Source organism: Lynx rufus, unplaced genomic scaffold (assembly GCF_022079265.1).
Source record: "Lynx rufus isolate CCGP_SWC_20201006 ecotype Redwood Valley unplaced genomic scaffold, mLynRuf1.p SCAF_4, whole genome shotgun sequence".
Lineage (NCBI taxonomy): Eukaryota > Metazoa > Chordata > Mammalia > Carnivora > Felidae > Lynx > Lynx rufus.
Genome location: NW_025814856.1, coordinates 30,608,605 through 30,628,065, shown reverse-complemented (window position 1 = coordinate 30,628,065; position 19,461 = coordinate 30,608,605). Strand labels below are relative to the sequence as shown.

Here is a 19,461-nt window from a genome sequence, read left to right as displayed (position 1 = left end):
TTCATCAGTTTTCTGAGCTACTTAATATCCTTCCAAAGATTTTTTTTTTTCCTGATGAGGTTAGTCAGAGTCAGTTTCTGTTACTTGCAACCCAAACACTCCAGCACATACAGACGTTGAATGTCCATAAGTGGGGTCCAGAGAACGGAATTTAGGGATAGGCGTATTATTTTCCTTTGGCCAGTTTGAAGTGAATTTTCTGTCACAGGAACTGGAGGACCTTTAACTGATGTAGATCCATAACAGTAACAGCAGCAGACCTGTCCTTTCTCCCATGACATGCTGTCTGGTTTCCATCCATTTCTCTTTTTGATTTAAAAAACTTTTTTTAATTTCATATTTTATTTAAAATTGTATATGTACCTATGTGTCTAATTTCGTGGATTTTTTTTTTTTATCTGAGTATAGCTGACACACAACATGGATGGGCCTGCAGGGGGTTATGCTACGTGACATCAGTCAGGTAGAGAAAGGCAAATACCTCTTTCTGATTTTAGGAGACACGTCACATGGTTTATCATTCAAAATTCCCATCGCCTAGTCTAAAACTTACTAGAGACAGCAAAGGTAGAATTAAATAGACTCTGTAGGACGTCATAATGTATTACATTGATTATTAAACCAACAAACGTACTGGATGATTTTCTCTTGTTGTTCTCTTAGGTTTTGAGATCAAGATTATAATAACATTCATTCCGCCCTGCCTAGAAACACGCTACGGAAGCAGGAGAGTCTATTTCAACACACGCCTCCCCAAGTATTCGAGTGTTTATCTGCGGGTGTGTCCGGCAATGAGCAAAAATGACGGCGAGGACCTCCTACATACTTTCTTTCCATGTTTACTCTCTTGGCAAGGCAGGATTCACAGTCAAAGCATCAGGGAGCACCTGGCAACCCTGTCCCCTACTTAAATGCCTGCTCAGATTAAATTTCAGAAAGCTGTAGAAACATAAGTTAACCTTGAAGCAAAGATAATTATTTTTAGGGGCTGCTCAAGAATGTTTTTCTTTCAGCAAATACTGTCAGGTTCTCTAGTCTTGAGTAACTACTGCTCTTTGCTGCCATTATAGTTTCTGTCTTTCTTACACGCAGTTTCTTTCTTTAAAATAACACAGGAATCCAATTTAGTTGCCCTGCTCTCTGTCAGATTGTCTGTCTTCCTGTGAGAGCTATGCATTTGAAAATATTCGACTTTGTTCAACTCATATAGTTCAGCTTTTCCAAAGTTACCAGGCAATTAAACCGGGAACATGGAGAAGATAAAAAAAAAATTACCGTAATTGTTATAAGTATTTTTTCTACTGTGCAGCTTTCCTGTATTCTATCAGGTCTGAGTGTTTTTCCTCCAGACAATCAACTGGATGTATTCTAGCTATGTGTGGCTTGAACAATGTTTTCTTCCCAGGAAACCTCTCTGCCATCAAATATTCCTTTTACTTCTGGCAGGCGTCAGACTTAAAGTTCAAATTTTATATCTGCTTCTGGCTTAGAATTTTGACTTGACTGTCATCCAAGCAGCAGCTGCCAATACCTGCTGCGTTCTTATTAAGACTCCATAATTGGCAGCATTAAAGCCTATGGGTTCTGACAATAGAAGACTTGAAGGCCAGAGGATCATCTTGCACATGGAGTGAAATATCGCCTTTTAGACTGGCCTCATTTTGGACGCAGAAATCTCCAAGGTGACCTCTGAGATATTTTTCCTATTCATTTGAGTGGCAAACAAAGGTTTGGGACGTAAAGCATAGATGAAAACATACCACAGAAGTGTTTAAGCTGGACATTACGGGGCTGTGGACAGCCATGCATTTGTTGGACGGCTGTTTGCAAGCTGACATCAGTAACAATACTTCCTTAGGATCCGTCGCGACCTTGACATCAGACAGTCCTTTCGCCCAAGCTGATGAACCCACCAACCACAAAAACGAAAAGACTACAGTGACGATGAAGTCCTATAGAAACAGAAAGATAAAACAGGAAGAGAAATGTGAGTTCCAGAAACAAATTGATTACTTTACACAACTATTTGGCTTGCTTTTCGGGAAATTCCAAGATCCCACAGCAATGGAACCAGGGAGAAGTTGAAAAACAGATAAAAGAAAGTTTTGTGATATTATATTTGTCTAAAATAAATAATAGTAATATTTATTGAATGCTTGAACTGTTCCAGGAATGATGCTAAGTGCTTATAACCCTCATCTAATTGTTCCTAAAACACCCCTGTGAGGAAGTTCCTATCATTATCCCATTTGCGGATGACAAAACTGGGACAGGGAATGGTCAGACAGCTTGCCTGGGGTACCCACAAATAATCAGCGATGGCGTCAGCACTCACACCCGGGCAACAAAACCTCTAGGCCTATGATTGTAACCGCCGTGTTAGGATGGCTGCAAACAGAGAGATTTGCTGATTGTTGAAGACTCCTAGATAGCAATATTCATTTATTCACTCATTCATGTTTTTCAGTGAACAAATCTACGTGCCATCCAGCGTATGCTTGAGACTGTGTTCAGTGGAGGCAATAAATAGCCGTAATGTTTTGACTGCTTTTTACGGGCAAGAGGCTTTATGTAAAATTATCCTTACAAATGCCATGTTAGACGGTGTTTTTAATACCCATTTCTCGTGATTCATCGCTTACATATGACATCCCAACAAGTGCCCTCCTCAATGCCCATCACCCATTTATTTTCCCCCCTCCCCCCTCCATTAATACTCATTTTAAAGATGAGGAAATCAAGGCCCAGAGATGTTAGGTAACAATATAGAAAGGGGGAGAGCCAGAATTCAAATCCAGATCTGACTTACAAAACCATCTGCTATGAATACAGGGGAAAGAGGCTTCTTTTTCCATATGAAACAATATGTCCATGATGTAAGATGATGTTTAAATGTTTAAAGAAACAATACCAAGCTTCTGATGACGGGGATGCTTCTCATATCCTCCTTCTGACTCAGAGCGGGTGGGGAGTCAGAGTCACTGTCCATGTCTTAAGCAGACCATGTTCTAATATAGGACAGTCTTTCAGATTTACTGTATTTACATTTGACTAACATTAAAATGTTGCATACTGCTTACCTAGTATACTAAAGACCCTGACCTGGAAAGGAAGAGTACATTTGCTGTACCAAGAGAAAGGTTTCTGTTTTAGTCTAAATGATAAGCCTGTCAAGTACAAAACTTGCCCCGTGTCTCCTTCCTACCCAAGGGCATGGTACATTTCACTTGCTCTGGTTAGTTTTCCCTCATGACATGACTGAAGGAGTTTTCATCAAGATCCCATGATCAACACCAGGGAAACTCTTACATTGTAAGGATGCTGTTGTGGATGGTATTTGTTAGGTGTGGCTTTTGTGGACAATGTTCTAGACTGTCCACTTCTAAGAGTGGCTGCATTTTCACAGAAACTGTTATCTTTTCATCCAAGAGCTGTTGCAAATAATATGACTTACCAGTTGACCTTTTCATGTTGACTCTAGAAAATTCAGGGCTAATTTGTTACCTGCTCACAGGGTTTTTAATGGCATGGATATTTTAACCCTATTCCCAGCCTTGTTTGATATACCCATTCTTTCTTTCCCTTCTCATTTTTAATTAATTCCAGTTTGAGTTTCATATATTCTTGTAAGCTATCTTAAGTTGTTTCTGGAATGAGATGGTGGTATAAACAGGCAAACAAATACAGTATCTACAGCAATCAATAAGAATATTTGGAATCAAGAGACTCAAGTGTTTGAGTCTGAATTATAAACTGGAGAAATGGTTACGGATAAGTAAGCCAGGTTGATTGTGTCAAATACAAATTCAGGTTCATGTTCAATCTAGTACCTGATTCATTCATGGATGCATTCATTCAAACCATTTTTAAAATTTTTAATGTTTATTTATTTTAGAGAGAGTACAAGCAGGGGAGGGGCTGAGAGAGAGGGAGACACAGAATCTGAAGCAGGCTCCGGCCTCCGAGCTGTCAGCACAGAGCCCGACGCGGAGCTCAAACTCACAAACCGTGAACCATGACCTGAGTCAAAGTTGGACGCTTAACCGACTGAGCCACCCAGGTGCCCCCCAAACAATAATTTTTGAGTAATGTGCCAGATATTGAGCAATGTCTTATGAGGGATTTAAAAAATGCAAGATGTGGACTCTGCTCTCTTGATATTACATATTTTTTAGGGGCTATAGATACCCTGCCCTTCCAATTATGAGACAGGAACTGTCATTATTTCTGTTCATCATAATTAAAAATAGACTTGAGAAAAGGGTGTGAGGATGGGGAAACAAGAACAGTCATGTGAAGACCTCTCCCTTGGAAATTGGAGAAAATAGTATCAAAACTTTTAGACTTATTAAATAATAGTAAGAATACCTAACATTTGTGGGGCATGTATTATGTGTGAAGCACTATTCCAAGTTTACATGAATTAAGTCATTTGATATTGACAACAGCACTGTGAAACAGATGCTAATCCTGTCCCCATTTTACATTTGAGGAAACTGAGGCCCTAAGGGGTTAAGCAAAATTGCTCAGAGTCTGGAGTTAGCAAGTGGTAGAACCAGGAATGTAAGCCTGGCCATCTGCTTCTGGTACCTGTGAGCCTGATTGTTCTATACCCCCCTCATGGCTGCCTTAAGGAATATTGATCTTCTTATTTAAAGCAAGTACACTAAAATTTCAAAAGTTACACTGGAAGTCCTGGTTAATTTAAATATGACAAAATAGTAATGAATCATTTTCTATATATAGGCTTCATGAATGAAGTCAAGGATCTCTGTCCTTGAGGGTAAATATGTTATATTTGGGAGCACATCCAAACTTTTACCCTGGTACCATTTTGTAAAGAGGCACCAGCCTATCATATTAAGGTATTTCTCACACAAGTTAACAGCTCAGAATCTGTCATCAGATAGACCGGAGGCTGACTACTGACCCTGCTACTTACTATGTGTTCTTGGACAATTTGCTAGACAATTTGAAACTTCAGTTTAGCTCACTGTAAAATGGGACAATAACAGTATCTGTCTCATAAGACACTCGGGAGAAGTGAAAATGTGGTTTTTCATTTGTCTGTTTTTCCCATTAAGATGTCAGTTCCAGGAGGGCAGAGACTGTCTACCTTGCTTATTACTGGGTCTTGGCAGAAGAGTTGCCATCAATATTTATTAAGACAGGGAAGGAAGAAAGGAGGGAAGGAAGGAAGGAAGGAAGGAAGGAAGGAAGGAAGGAGGGAGGGAAGGAAGGAAGGAGGGAAGGAAGGAAGGAGGGAAGGAAGGAAGAGGGAGGGAAGGAAGGAAGTAAGGAAGGAAGGAGGGAAGGAGGGAAGGATGGAGGGAAGGAAGGAGGGAGGGAAGGAAGGAGGGAGGGAAGGAAGGAGGGAGGGAAGGAAGGAGGGAGGGAAGGAAGGAGGGAAGGAAGGAAGGAAGGAGGGAAGGAAGGAAGGAATATACAAAATGTTCTCAGTTTTGTTAAAATATTTACATTTATGTATATAACATTGGAGTTTACCTAGTGGTCGGTGGTAGGATTGGAGATGATTTATTTTCTTTTATATAAGCTTATGTATTTTTATACATGCCTTATTTTATAATTAAGTCAAATAAAAACAATGTGGCAATGTGATTAAGACATTGATTGATTATATCGATGGCTCTTCCAGACAGAAATTCAGATGGTTCTATTTGTCCCTACAGCAGCATCAAGATTTATAATTGGACCAAATAATAAATGTCATTAGAATAGAGAGTTTTGCAACAAAGGGCTTCAGAAAGTAGTCTCGGGCCAGATTTTCCACAACTAAGCAAAGTGTGAATATGGGGGAGGTTATGTAAAAAATTCTGGGTGAAGAATATATTAGCCTGAACTTTTTTGTTTTTTGGCTTCGGCACTGAGCGCAAGTTTGAGGCCACTTGCAGGGCGGGAAACCTGGGAGCAGATCCCTGACCCTATGCTTCTCCTGCCAAGGCTCCCATTGGCCACACCCAGCTGGAGCCCAGAGGGCAGGGAGCCCACTGATGTGATCCATGCAGCCACGTCCTGAGCACAGAGCATGGTGGGGAGGGGCAGGGCATCCATCAGAATCTGTCCCCTGAACTAGAGGTCGTCTTCGGGGCACAACCACAGCTGCCGTCACCCGTGTTTACCCAGCATTTCCCACATGCCAGGCACTCTGCTAAGCACTTATGGGCATCATTAACCTTACGACATACATACTAGAAAAGCCCTGCTTTTCTTATGAGGAAACTGAAGCAGAGACAGGTCAAATACTTTGTGTATAATTAATGCCTGGCTTGATTACTGCAGTGTATCGTGAGCTTTCTGTAAGGTTGGGGGAAAAGACGCTCTTTGGTGTATTTTATGTAGATAATTACCTTAGCTGGTGTTCTCTGAGTTTTAGTCATTTTGGCAGTACCTAAAAACAGTTTTGATATTATCCACATAGTCTTGTGTTATTGCTTAATATTTAATTTAAAGCAAATTACCCTTTTGACATAAAGAAGGTTATCTCAGAAGGAAATTATACGTGTACTATAATGCGAAGCCAGTAGGACTTGCCATAGATAGAAGGGGATTGCAAACCTAAGTGCTCCACAGTGAAACAAAATACCTTAAACTCTAGCTGGGAATGTGTGCACAAGGCTTTAGAACCTAGGATCTTTGTTAAAAGGGAGATTAGCAAGTGTTAGAGGGATATTTTTTTTTTTTTTATTTAAAAAAAAAATTTTTTTTTTTCAACGTTTATTTATTTTTGGGACAGAGAGAGACAGAGCATGAACGGGGGAGGAGCAGAGAGAGAGGGAGACACAGAATCGGAAACAGGCTCCAGGCTCTGAGCCATCAGCCCAGAGCCTGACGCGGGGCTCGAACTCCCGGACTGCGAGATCGTGACCTGGCTGAAGTCGGACGCTTAACCGACTGCGCCACCCAGGCGCCCCAAGTGTTAGAGGGATATTAAAGAAATACTAGCATGACCTAATCAGAAGACCTGAAGTTAAAGTGAACATGGAATAACTTTCTCAGTCCGGTTACTTAGTTCCATGTGAATGGTCTACCGAAACCCTCTTCTGAATCAGGAGAGGTAAATGCCTTGCACTGGAGCAGGGATTTTCTTCTGATGGTGCAGACAAGAACCCGGTTGTTTACAAATGCTCCTGCCCCAGATCTAACAGAAACGGAGTGTGCAGAGGAAGAAACTCAAGAGGTAGATTTGTAACATTAACTGCTAGGTTACCATGGTGCATATATTAACCCTTGGAAGATGTCTTCTGCTGACTCTGCTTGTGTTCTTTATTCTCCTAGAGTGGAGAGGCTGCCATTAGAGTGCTTTTATGCTTCCAAAAACCTCGCACACTTGGGATCTATGTGGCCCCCATAAAAGCCCAAAAAGTAGTCACAGGATGTGATTAGCCTTTATTACAGATGAAGAAACTGTGGCTGAGAGAGATAAGTAGATTTTCCCGTGGTTCATTAAGTGGCTTATAAAATATGTTCTGTAACTGAGAACATTGACACTCTTTACCGAGAGAACACGGACAGGCTACCTGGTTGTGTTTCTGCAGGATGTTTTAAGTGTGTGTTCAGTGATCTACACAAACAGCCTCGTCAGCAGAGGGAGCAGCCTGGCTTAATGCTGGCTGGGTGGTTTGTTTCCACTTTGCTTGCTGGGTGTGTTTTCTTGCCCCCACTTCTCCTCATTTGCTACAAGCAAACTCATTTGCATACTAGAATGTCATTTAATACATTAAAGACACTTGTCCCAGATCACTTTGGGGCATAAGAGGGAATCCTCTTTGGTGACAAAACCTCATCTTTTAGAACCAGGTAAACCTGTCTCTGTCTCCCTCAATCACCGTAGCCCCACTGGATGTTGGTAATATCCATAATATCAATTCTCCCATTTCTATCTATTAACAAATATTCTCAGGATTTCACCTCCAATGGCATTATTATCTGTTTCACCTCTTTGATGACTTTGTTATTTATTCTGTGGCTGACACCTACCCTGAAAGCCTCTACCAGACTCGGGGCAGTCGGAGTCACCCACACCCTCTGTGTAAATGGATTTGCTTTGCTGAGTCAGCTTTCAGGAATCCCAGCATGAAGCTGTGAATCAGGAAACATGGAACCAAGCAGCAAGATAGAAGCTCAGATCAGAACAGAGCTTGGGACTTGTCTTGGAAGAGAGAAGACCTAAGCAGTGTCTGGATGGAATAACTTCTTGTCCGCTCATACAGGTGTATTTCATTGTTTCATTTGAAGATGAATAATAGTGACCTCTGACTTCTGGAGAGTGTCTTCGGTTTTTAACACGACGTAGAAGAAGATCATTTGATCTTCATAATAACTGCAAGCAGGTGAAGATAATTATACCCATTTAACAGATTCAGGGAAGTTAAGCGATGTGCTCAAGTCATCACAAGTAACTGAGATTTGAATGCAGGGCATTGAGCTCCATGTTTAGTGAGTGGTTTTTCCATCATGCCCATGCTTTCTCAAGTCTGAGTTACCCATTATTGTGGGAACTCAGACATGGCAATAAATAACACTGGGCTCCACGATTTTTCTCCACAATTCTCTTTCAGTCTGAGGCATAAAGAAGAAAGCCTCAGCTGGGTACTAATCTGCCACTAATGTTTATTTAACAGATATTTAACACCTATTTATCAAAGAAAATTGTGCCCAGGCTCCGAGCCTTCATGCAAGCAATGGTACCTGGCTGGAATACAGTACTTTTCATTTTCCATTGATTCATTTCTATGTTTGTCTCCTAATTATGTCAAATAATGCTGGGTTTTTGTACCCAGTAGTGGTACAGGGTTTTCTTCAAAAAGACATTGTATTTAAGTTTATGAAAATAATTTAAAAAATTCAAAACAAGTGTTTAATGTTTATTTTGGAGAGAGACACACACAGAGCACAAGTGGGGGAGGGGCAGAGAGAGACAGAGACAATCTGAGGCAGGTTCCAGACTCTGAACACAGAGCTGGACACGGGGCTCGAGCCCACGAACTGCGAGATCATGACCTGAGCCAAAGTTGGGCACTTAACTGACTGACCCACTCAGGTGCCCCAAGAAAATAATTTAAAGAACAAAAGCAAATGACTCATGGCTCAGATGACAGAAGCAGGGCAGGGAACGGCTGAAGTTTGCAAAGGCTTATAACCCCAACCTGCAGAGGGAACACTGAGATTGCTCGAGTGCTACCTAACAGAGATAAAAGGTGAGACAGAGATATGAAGCCCGTATGTAATTTTAAATTTCTTAGTAGTCACATCAAAAACAAAAAGCAGGGGCGCCTGGGTGGCGCAGTCGGTTAAGCGTCCGACTTCAGCCAGGTCACGATCTCACGGTCCGTGAGTTCGAGCCCCGCGTCAGGCTCTGGGCTGATGGCTCAGAGCCTGGAGCCTGTTTCCGATTCTGTGTCTCCCTCTCTCTCTGCCCCTCCCCCGTTCATGCTCTGTCTCTCTCTGTCCCAAAAATAAATAAACGTTGAAAAAAAAAAAAAACAAAAAAAAAAACAAAAAGCAGGGGCACCTGGGTGGCTCAATTGGTTAAGCATCTGACACTTGGTTTTGGCTCAGGTCAGGATCTCACGGTTCGTGCGTTCAAGATCCACATCGGGCTCTGCGCTGACAGTGTGGAGCCTACTGGGGATTCTCTCTCTCTCTCTCCTTCTCTCTCTGCCCCTCCCCAGTTCATGCTCTCCCTCTCTCTCTAAAGAAACAGACATTTTTTTTTTAAAAAAAGCAAAAGAAACTCACGTGGTTAATTATATTAATACAGTATATGTATTTATATAATAAAACTGAATACCTAAAATTATTAATATTTTACTTTTTTGCACAAAGTCTTTGAAATCTGGTGTGTATTTTATACCGATAGTACATCTTAATCTGTATCAGCCACATTTCAGGTCCAATAGCCACATGTTGCTGCCGGTACCTTACTAGACAGTGTAGCTTTAACCCACAGTTAACAAACGAAAGGACGTTCACATCCACAGCCAAGTGAGAGTGATGCTTCTTCTCCTGTTTTGGATCACTGATGTCACAATTTCTCTTGGTACTTGAGCCTGAGATGATCCTAGTAGCTCTCTCTCAACTTAGCTTTTTTTATTTTAATGTTTATTTATTTTTGAGAGAGAGAAAGATAGAGCATGAGTAGGGGAGGGGCAGAGAGAGAGGGAGACACACAATCCGAAGCAGGCTTCAAGTTTTGAGCTGTCAGCACAGAGCCCAGTGCGGGGCTCCAACTCACAATGACCTGCCCTGAAACCAGGAGTCGGACGCTTAACTCACTGAGCCACCCAGGCACCCCCTCTCAGCTTAGCTTTTACAAAGCCAGCATGCCTCCCATGTCCCTCCTGGCCTGTGGGATCCCATAAGCGGGTTGATGCAGTAGCCCAGTGCGTGGCCCCAGTGGTCTGGTGGAGATCTAAGGGCAGACAAGCGTGACCAAAGACTCTTAGGCCTTCTGTATTGGCAACCCACGGGAGGAGATGGCTTGCAGGGACAGCAGGGACTGCATTTCAGGCCATATGTAGGGGAAAATCTGACTCCACCCCTCTATTCTCAGAACATGTGCAGGATGGTGGCTGGTTAAATGGAATGAAGTATATAGTTCCATTTTCCAGATGGGATAAATTAGTTAAATCCAGCTTGAAAGATACAGAGCCAGAATTTGGAACCAGGGACTTTGGCTCCAGAATCTGTGTTCTTAATCTATTATTAAAGTGCTCTATTGCTTTTAGAGGCCCATGACTTTACTGGCTCATAATAAAGATGAAGTTGCAATATTAGTACGTATGGCTATCATTTATGGAGCAGTTACTATGTATGAGACACTGTGTGTCTCATACATCATTCCTTCAGTTCTCCTAAGGACACTTTGAGACAGCTATTACTGACCCCACTCTACAGATGAGCAAATCAAGGTGTGGAAAGATTGAGTTGCTGGAGTTCTCAGGGTCATTACGTTGCTAAGCTTCGTTTGCAAACAAGGTTTGCCGAGCTCCAAAGTCTATGTCCCTTGCTGGAGGGGTGAACCTCATTATATATTCCAAACTAGCTTCAATGGGAGGCCCGACATGTGTTAGGCATGATGCTAAAATGCTTTACATATTTCACCTCAGTTCAGGTGAGCCCTGCAAGGTAGCTGTTTTTTATTTCTTTAATTTTTTTAATTTTTTAATTTTTTTTATTTTACAGATGAAGAAGGGAGTGTTCAGAGAAGTAGTAAGTAGAGAAAATGCATACCAAACTCAGATCCATTGGACTCCAAATCCCATTATTTCTTCATTTGTCCATTGTTTTATTGGTTCCTTTTCCCCAGTCACTCGGCCGATATGTATTATCTTCCCACTAGAGGCTAAGTACCGTTCAGACAATGGAGTAGGGACCAGGGCCGGGCAGGAGGCGGGGGGGGGGGGGGGGGGGGTGTAGTCCTCAGGTGGTTTGCATCCTTCTCTCTGCACTACCTGGATTGTTTTATGTTATTACCGTAAGATTCACTATTGTCACACTGTCAATGAATCGAAATTTTGTGAGAAGAGATGTAGTGGATCATCCTCTGTTATAAGGGCTGGGTAATAATCAGTCATCTTGTTTCATGTGCGAAGAGTCTGGTTCCTGCTTGAGAATCCAGGTAAGATTTCATTTCTTCTTTTTTCTTAAGTTACATTTGATTGTGATTGACATACGGTACTTTCCCTTTTTTAGTTTGTTTTTCAGAGAACTTTATCGATTGATTTGTGGTTCCTCAGCTTTGGAACTGGGGCCTCCTGTTTCTTGTTTTTTTTTTTTTTTTTTTATGAAAAGAAGACTTTTTAAAAGATCCTCTGCCTCCTTTTAGCTTAGTCATAGACAATTGATTTCATAATCTTTGTGCAAGAGGGAGGTATTCTTGGCTGTTTGACAACCTCAGTATGGATGCGCAGTCTTCACTAGCTTGCTGCAATGTTGTCGAAAATCAATATTAAAAACACCCCTTAAAACCTGACTTGATTTCCAGTTGACCCTGCCTTTCCTCTTCACTACAAATAGTAGCAGTATTGCTTGTAAAAGTTGCTACAGGTTCAGCGCTTACTTTGAGGCAGGCACTGCGCTGAGACCTTCAAATATATTACTCTGTCTAATCTTCATCAACAATTTGTGAGGTAGATCTCATAACATACAGGTTTTGAGAAAAGAAAGCATCACATAATGGTTAAGTCTATTGTCTTTAGAATCAGTCAGTCTTGGGTTCAAATGTCGACTCTTACTAACTAGCTCTGGAACTCTATTAAGCCTCCGTTTTCCTATCTGTAAAGAGGGGCAATGATGACATTGATTTTCAAAGGGTTTTTGTCAAGTATGCATGAGCTAATTCAATAAAATACTTAGCTCAGTGCCTGACACATAGTGAGTCCCCAGTGAATTTACACACACACACACAGACACACACACACACACACGGAGACAGGAAAATTCTGTATATAATTGAATAACGGTACAGAAAAGTGTATTGGTATTATTCAATGGGTTTTGATGGTCAAATAAATCAGGTAGGTTAATTTATTTATTCAACACATCTCCAGTAGGAACCAACTAGGTGCCAGGTCTTCGGAATATAGTAATTAATAAAAGCAGACATGATCCCAGCATTCACTCTGTTGGAGGACAGATCTTACTCAGATATTCCCAGAAGAATATGTAATTGCAGATGATGATAATGGCCTTGCAGAAAAACGAACTGGTGTTTTGAAAACAAACACAAAACTGCCTGGCACCAGCCAGTCTAGGTGGACAAGGAGAGAGCTGCACAGATCTGATTGCGTCCAGAATCTCCTTAGGATTATCCCTCCCTTCAGTGGTTCTCAAAGCATGTTGAATAGTAAATACACCACAAAATGACTTATCTGGAACGTCTATAAATTGGTGTCTAGAGGGAGTTCTATCCACTACCTGCTTATACCATGCCCAAGAAGAATGCACATTGACATAGGTCAGGACCAGAAAGATTTATTGGGTCATTCTGCTAGCAGAGGGAGGTTTAAAAGGAAGGAAAAGAGTGCTTGCCTAGTGAGAATTTTGGTGACTCACATGACCGCTGAAGCTATTGGCTCTCTGCACTTGCTCACCGGCAACCCTCTCCCCCTTAGAAAGCCAAGCAATAACCAAAGAGGTGAAGAGGTCTGGAGGGGATCTGTTTATATATCTAAATGGCTTTACTCTGTCATATCTAAATGGTGATCTGGACCTGTATGCTCTCAGAAGTTTGGAAGCTTAGGGAAACAATTGGGGCTGTTAACTGTTTTCAGGTGAGCTGTTGGCTTATACAGAAAACAGCACTCTTTCCAAATGATTGGTTATTGATTTTGACACGTCTACCAATAAGTACAGAAATGAGTAAGATGCTCAAGTCCTAGACCAGAGGTGAGTCAACTGTTGAAACCATTTTGGACATCTTAAAAATAACTAGGGGGAAAAAAACCCCACATTTGTAGAGTTAGTCAAGGATGAATCTGGAAATTGGAGATGCTTATTGAACATCTTATCAATATTCTTTATTTTAATGTATTTTTTAGCACTTCCAAAATATTTTGGGGGCTGCCATTGAACCAGCTCAATAAAAATACTAAGATGTAGTCAATTAACCATCAGCTTTGTCTACCTGGCATAAAGCATCTGGGCATTGTAAACATATCTGGAAAACAACACATGCCAGGCAGTATATAGATGAAACATCTGGAGGAAGTGTGTCATACAGGAGACTTGGAGGGAAGCTCGGAGTCACAAGCAGCCAGACTTGAACTTCATCTGTCCCATGTACCCTGGTCTAGAATGTTGTCTTACTGTGTGATCAAAACAACTCTCCCACACACCTGACTGGCTAGGTCAGAAAAGCAGGCAACTTTTGATCTCAGGGTTGTGAGTTTGAATCCCATGATGGGTGTAGAGATTGCTTAAGATAAGTAAACTTACCTGTTTACTTATAAAAACTACTTATAAAAAACTACCAACAGTTTTTTATGTATATAAAACTTGGGAGTCATATATATAGATGATATGTATATATATCATGTGTATATATATATGTGTGTATATATGTGTACATATATATGATGTATATGTATGATATATATGTGCATATATGATGTGCATATATGTATATATGATATCACACACACACACACACACACACACACACAGACACACTTTCTAAAAACCGATGACCTACACAGTGGCAAATAGTAGGGGCATAGATAATAAATATGTCAGATATTCCAAAGTAATTTCTTCATTTGTCCAAATATTTTTAGATTCCCCCTCCAACCTATATTTAAAAATGGATGCATTTTATAGGAAATTTCTTCAAGTAAGCTACTCTGAGCAATTTTGACTTAAAGTGCTAGCAGACCTTTCAGGTGCCACCTTCTGAACCAAGTCAGCTCCTCTCTGGTCTCTGTGTTCTCTTGCCATCACCCTCCCTGCAAGTGGAAAGAAGGCACATCTTCCTCCTTCAGAATTACATAATATTAGAGTGGGAAGGAACTGTCGAGATAAATCCAGGCTGTCAAATACTCCTGTGAAAACATAATCCTATTATTAACTTACTATTCTACACCACTGATATCTCCCAGATAGGACAGAAGAATTGCTATGCATGGCTGGAAATAATGCAATAAAGCAAACCTGATCATGGATTTAAAAATTCTCTGAAATACAGTGTTCACATCTGACAGGATCATTATGAGGATCAAAATTATGAAGGATAATTTTAGTATTTTAAAGAATATTTTAATGGTTGCATTAATGGTTAGGAAGATGAAGGTGGTGAAGGTGATGTAATCTTCAAGAGACATGGGCTGTTTTTGGCATGGTCAATGACATTGGACCATGAATTCAGCTGTAATGACTTCTTTTTTTCAATCTGTATATTGATGTTCTTTTGTTTGTTTGTTTGTTTGTTTTTTCAACGTTTATTTATTTTTGGGACAGAGAGAGACAGAGCATGAACGGGGGAGGGGCAGAGAGAGAAGGAGACACAGAATCGGAAACAGGCTCCAGGCTCTGAGCCATCAGCCCAGAGCCTGACGCGGGGCTCGAACTCACAGACCGTGAGATCGTGACCTAGCTGAAGTCAGACGCTTAACCGATTGCGCCACCCAGGCGCCTTGATGTTCTTTTGAAAACAGATTCATGCTGCTGAAGTCCAATGCATATGGCCAAAGTGTTGTTATTGCAGTCTCTAAAGTTTGAGCCAGTGGCTCTGTGTGGGTAGAACTTCAAGCCTCTTTGGCACCAACGAAGAAGTCTGGCAGCAACCAGGTGTGTGTATGTGAATATTTCATCTGGTTGCAATACACGACTGGAAAAGAACTGGGGTAATTGTGTTAAGACATGTAAGGTCACTTGGAGAATGCCTGGTAAATGAGCCATTGCTACAATCAGTGAATGCCCTGATCATTGTTACATTCCCAGAAAGTACACTGTATGTGGTATTTAAAGTGTTTTCCCATGTTGTTGGCTTCATTCACTGGATTGTAAGTTCCTTGAGGATGGGACAGTCTTCACCACCTGTGTCCCTAGTCAAATGTCTGGTGTATGTATAACTTCTCATATATATCCACTGCATGGAAGAAGAAAGGACAGAGAGCTCACATTTGGCATAGTCACTTGGAAAATCATTTGGATTTCAAAAATTTGCGTGTTTCCTAAATTATCTCAAAGATACAAGAAACTCATGACACTGGCTATCTATAAAAAAGAAAATGAAATGGCTGGAAACAGGGATGGAAGAAGGGCTTTTGGGGTTTTGGTTTTATTATTTTTATTTACCTTACCTTTACCCCCGGTATGCCCTTTTAAATGACTGGATTTGAAAACATTAGCATAATTTTAGAATAGGCATATTTTACTGGTTTTGACCTTTGGCAATTGTGAGAAACTTTCTGTTTAGGGGGATGATTATGATTATATTTCACACTTTACTCCCACCATTTTTTTTTTTTTTGCAAGTGAGCAAGCGTTAGCACAGCTAGGTTCATGAAAAGAGCTGCTATTTTTTTCAAGCATTCCTTATGCCTTTCTAGAATTGAAGACCCATTATTCTGTCATATATCAACCCATCTGTCAGCCCTCAACAGATGGTTAAAATGAAGAACTTCTAAAATACCAAGGAGGAAATTATCCTGCACTTCACCATCTACAGCTTAAATTTACTCTGACTTTGGAAAATTCCTTTGCCACTTCGCCACTCATCATACCAAGTGAAAGTGAGGGAAAATATTACATTTGAATTACAAAGTAGAAGCCATTCCTCAAAAAGGTGGCTATTGGATTCACAGACGTTGGTTTTACTCTGTCAGTTGGAGAGAAGACAAAACTGGGTTCGAGTCTCAGTTGTGCTGCCTCTTAGCAGCCTAGCTTTGGATGGTTTATTTGACTTGCTAGGCCTTTATTCCTTCAATGGAAATAGAAGAGAATGAATAGCCTATATTAGAGAGTTGATGAGGGAATGAAAAAAAAAAAGGATAATCTGTGGGACAGTATCTTGCACAAGGCACCTAATAAAAGATAAATGTTACTATTTTCACCATTGGTTCTCCCCTTCTCATCTCATTTTCCAGATTTATCCTAGATCTAAGATTCTGTGTCTCTGGCAGGCAAGATTTGAGCAGGTGCCTAAGGACAGAAATGCAGCAGATACGAAAAGGGGTCCAAGTGCAGATGAGTCTGGGTGTGTGTCTGTCTGTCTGCAATGTGTGCTGTATACATAGTGTAACCATTGGAAAGGCTGCGTGGTTGTTCCATGTATGTGAAGAGGAAGGGTAGGGAGACCATGGAAGTGAAATATTGTTGCATTCTGGGGGATATATATTTATTGTAAGCCTGAGGGTCCCAGAGACTTCTGCCCAAACCCTCCCAAAGAGAGTCATCATATGTTTTCTTGGTTTTCATTTTCACTCCAAATGAAATAAATATTTGTGATTTTTACCCTGTCTAGGCATAAATATTAATTGAATCATAACTTCTGTTTCATGCTTTACTTAGCTGTTTCCACTTATTTTTGTCAGTTCTATCATATTTCCAACATGTAACTGTTAGAATTTAACATTTACAGTTTTTTTTGTTTTTGTTTTTTTTTTTTTTTGCAGTGGGAGTGTTTGGGGAAAGAGTCTCCCTCTCCCCAGTGTTACTCTTTCAAGAGTGCTGATGTGAGTGATAAGAGATAACCATAGGCCTGAAAGCTTGGAGGTGCGAGATGGGTCCCAGGACAGGGGCTTCTCGACTTCCTGTGCCACAAATCTCCTAGGATCTTGTGCAGATTCTGACTCAGTAGGTCTGGAGTCAATCTGAGAGTCTGCATTTCTAACAGGACTGTTGGTCCATGAATAAATCGTGACATGCAGGGTCGTAGTCTACGAGGGAACTTCTTTAAAAACTTCCCGGTCTCTTATGCTTTGGCTCTCTCCCACTCTTAAAAACTGAGAACAAACTGAGGGTTGATGGGGGGTGGGAGGGAGGGGAGGGTGGCTGATGGGTATTGAGGAGGGCACCTTTTGGGATGAGCACTGGGTGTTGTATGGAAACCAATTGGACAATAAACTTCATATATATTGAAAAAAAAAAAAAAAAAAACAACTTCCCAGTCTGCTCCAGCATCCACTGCCCTCCACGGCCCCCAGCTGGATGAGCTTTCTCGCATTTTTTTTTTTAAGTTTATTTTTATTTTTGAGACAGAGAGAGACAGAGCATGAGCGGGGGAGGGTCAGAGAGAGGGAGACACAGAATCTGAAGCAGGCTCCAGGCTCTGAGCTGTCAGCACAGAGCCCGACGCGGGGCTCGAACTCACGGACCGTGAGATCGTGACCTGAGCCGAAGTCAGCCGCTCAGCCGACTGAGCCACCCAGGCACCCCTCTCACACGGTTTTGAGTACACTGACATTCTGCCTCATTTTCATATAGGTAGGTCTCATTTTGCCAATTCAATTTTAAGATAACTTCCTCTCTTCTAGCATTTCTTGAGTAATTTCTATACACCAGCCACTGTGCTAACCATTAACTGCATTTAATTCTCAGTGATAAGGTAGATCCTGTTATTACCATCAATTAACAAGTGAGGATACAGAGGCACAGAGAGGTTAAATTAATGGCTCAAGGTCACCCAGGTAGAAAGTGGTAAAGCCAGGACACAGAGTTTGACTTCAGAGCCTGGACCCCCAATCGTTAATGCTTTGCTGAGATGATGCCTCCCTGAGATGGTGTCCAATGTAATTTTTATAATCACTGCCGCACCTATTCCACTGTCATTTCTGATAGAAGCAGATAGAATAAAAATCTCTTTTACAAATAAAAAAGAAACACATATGTGCTGTTTTTTCTTTTCTTTCTTTTTTTCCGAACTGGCAGCTTACCGAAACCTGTGGAGCTGAGTTTCAGGGGATTAGGACTAACATTATCAGACAAAAGTCCAATAATATGCACTTAGCTCAACTGCGTATTATTATTAGAATCTGGTCTTGAGAAGTGAGCCTATGTGGGCTCCATTTGACCCGCGGTATATTAGAATCTGTAATAATGAGATCTCATAATATGCCATATTGTATCCTGTTGATGAGAGGAAGAAATTAGTTACTAAAGAAGGGAAGGTTCTACATAAGATATTCTTAGTCACAAAGAGGACCCTGAGTCCACACAAATGTGCACAAAGTAGCTGAAGCTGTAATAATCTTGCCCCAGTTTGCAGAGCTCCCTCTGTTAAGTGCTGCTCATAATATTATTCCCCCTTTTCTTCTTCAATATTACTTTGGCTATTCAGGGTCTTTTGTGGTTCCATACACATTTTAGGATTGTGTGTTCTAGCTTTGAGAAGAATGCCGGTGTGATTTTGATTGGGATTGCATTAAATGTGTAGATTGCTTTAGGTAGTGTTGACATATTACTTGGCAATGAGAAAGAATGAAATCCTGCTATTTGCAGCAACGTGGATGGTACTGGAAGGTATTATGCTACATGGAGTAAGTCAGTCAGGGAAGGACAGATATCATATGTTGTCACTCCTATGTGGACCTTGGGAAACTTACCAGAAGACCCTGGGGGAAGGGAAGGGGAAACAATAGTTACAAACAGAGAGGGAGGGAGGCAAACCACAAGAGGCACCAAAAAAAAAAAAAAGTTCCCCTTTCTTTAGAAATGGTTTCCACTATTACAAAAATGATGCCAAACAGAAAGCATTTTTTTAAGAACACAAAAAAAAAGCTGCACCCCATTCTGGAGGTAAGAATGCAACATCCTGGTTCCATATTTTACAAACCATCCCCATTCTGTTTATGCACTTTGGCAAACAGTATTGAACCCATTGGAAAACACCGGGGAAATACACATTTTGCAAGTACTTTGTTTTGATGATTTTGAAAGAATGTGAAAGCCAAATTATGGTACCTGTTAAGGTAATGGTGTGTAGCTTAAGTTAAAAAGAAA

At 41.0% G+C, this 19,461-nt stretch overlaps 1 protein-coding gene across 1 annotated transcript in view; it reads right to left on the bottom strand.

Moving 5' to 3' along the window:
• SYNPR (synaptoporin) overlaps positions 1-19,461 on the bottom strand; it is a 312,385-nt gene that overhangs the window by 4,764 nt on the left and 288,160 nt on the right. The window contains exon 5 of the mRNA XM_047094606.1: positions 1,761-1,952. Within this exon, the coding sequence (XP_046950562.1) occupies positions 1,761-1,952 (192 nt within the window). The remainder of the gene's footprint in view (positions 1-1,760; positions 1,953-19,461) is intronic.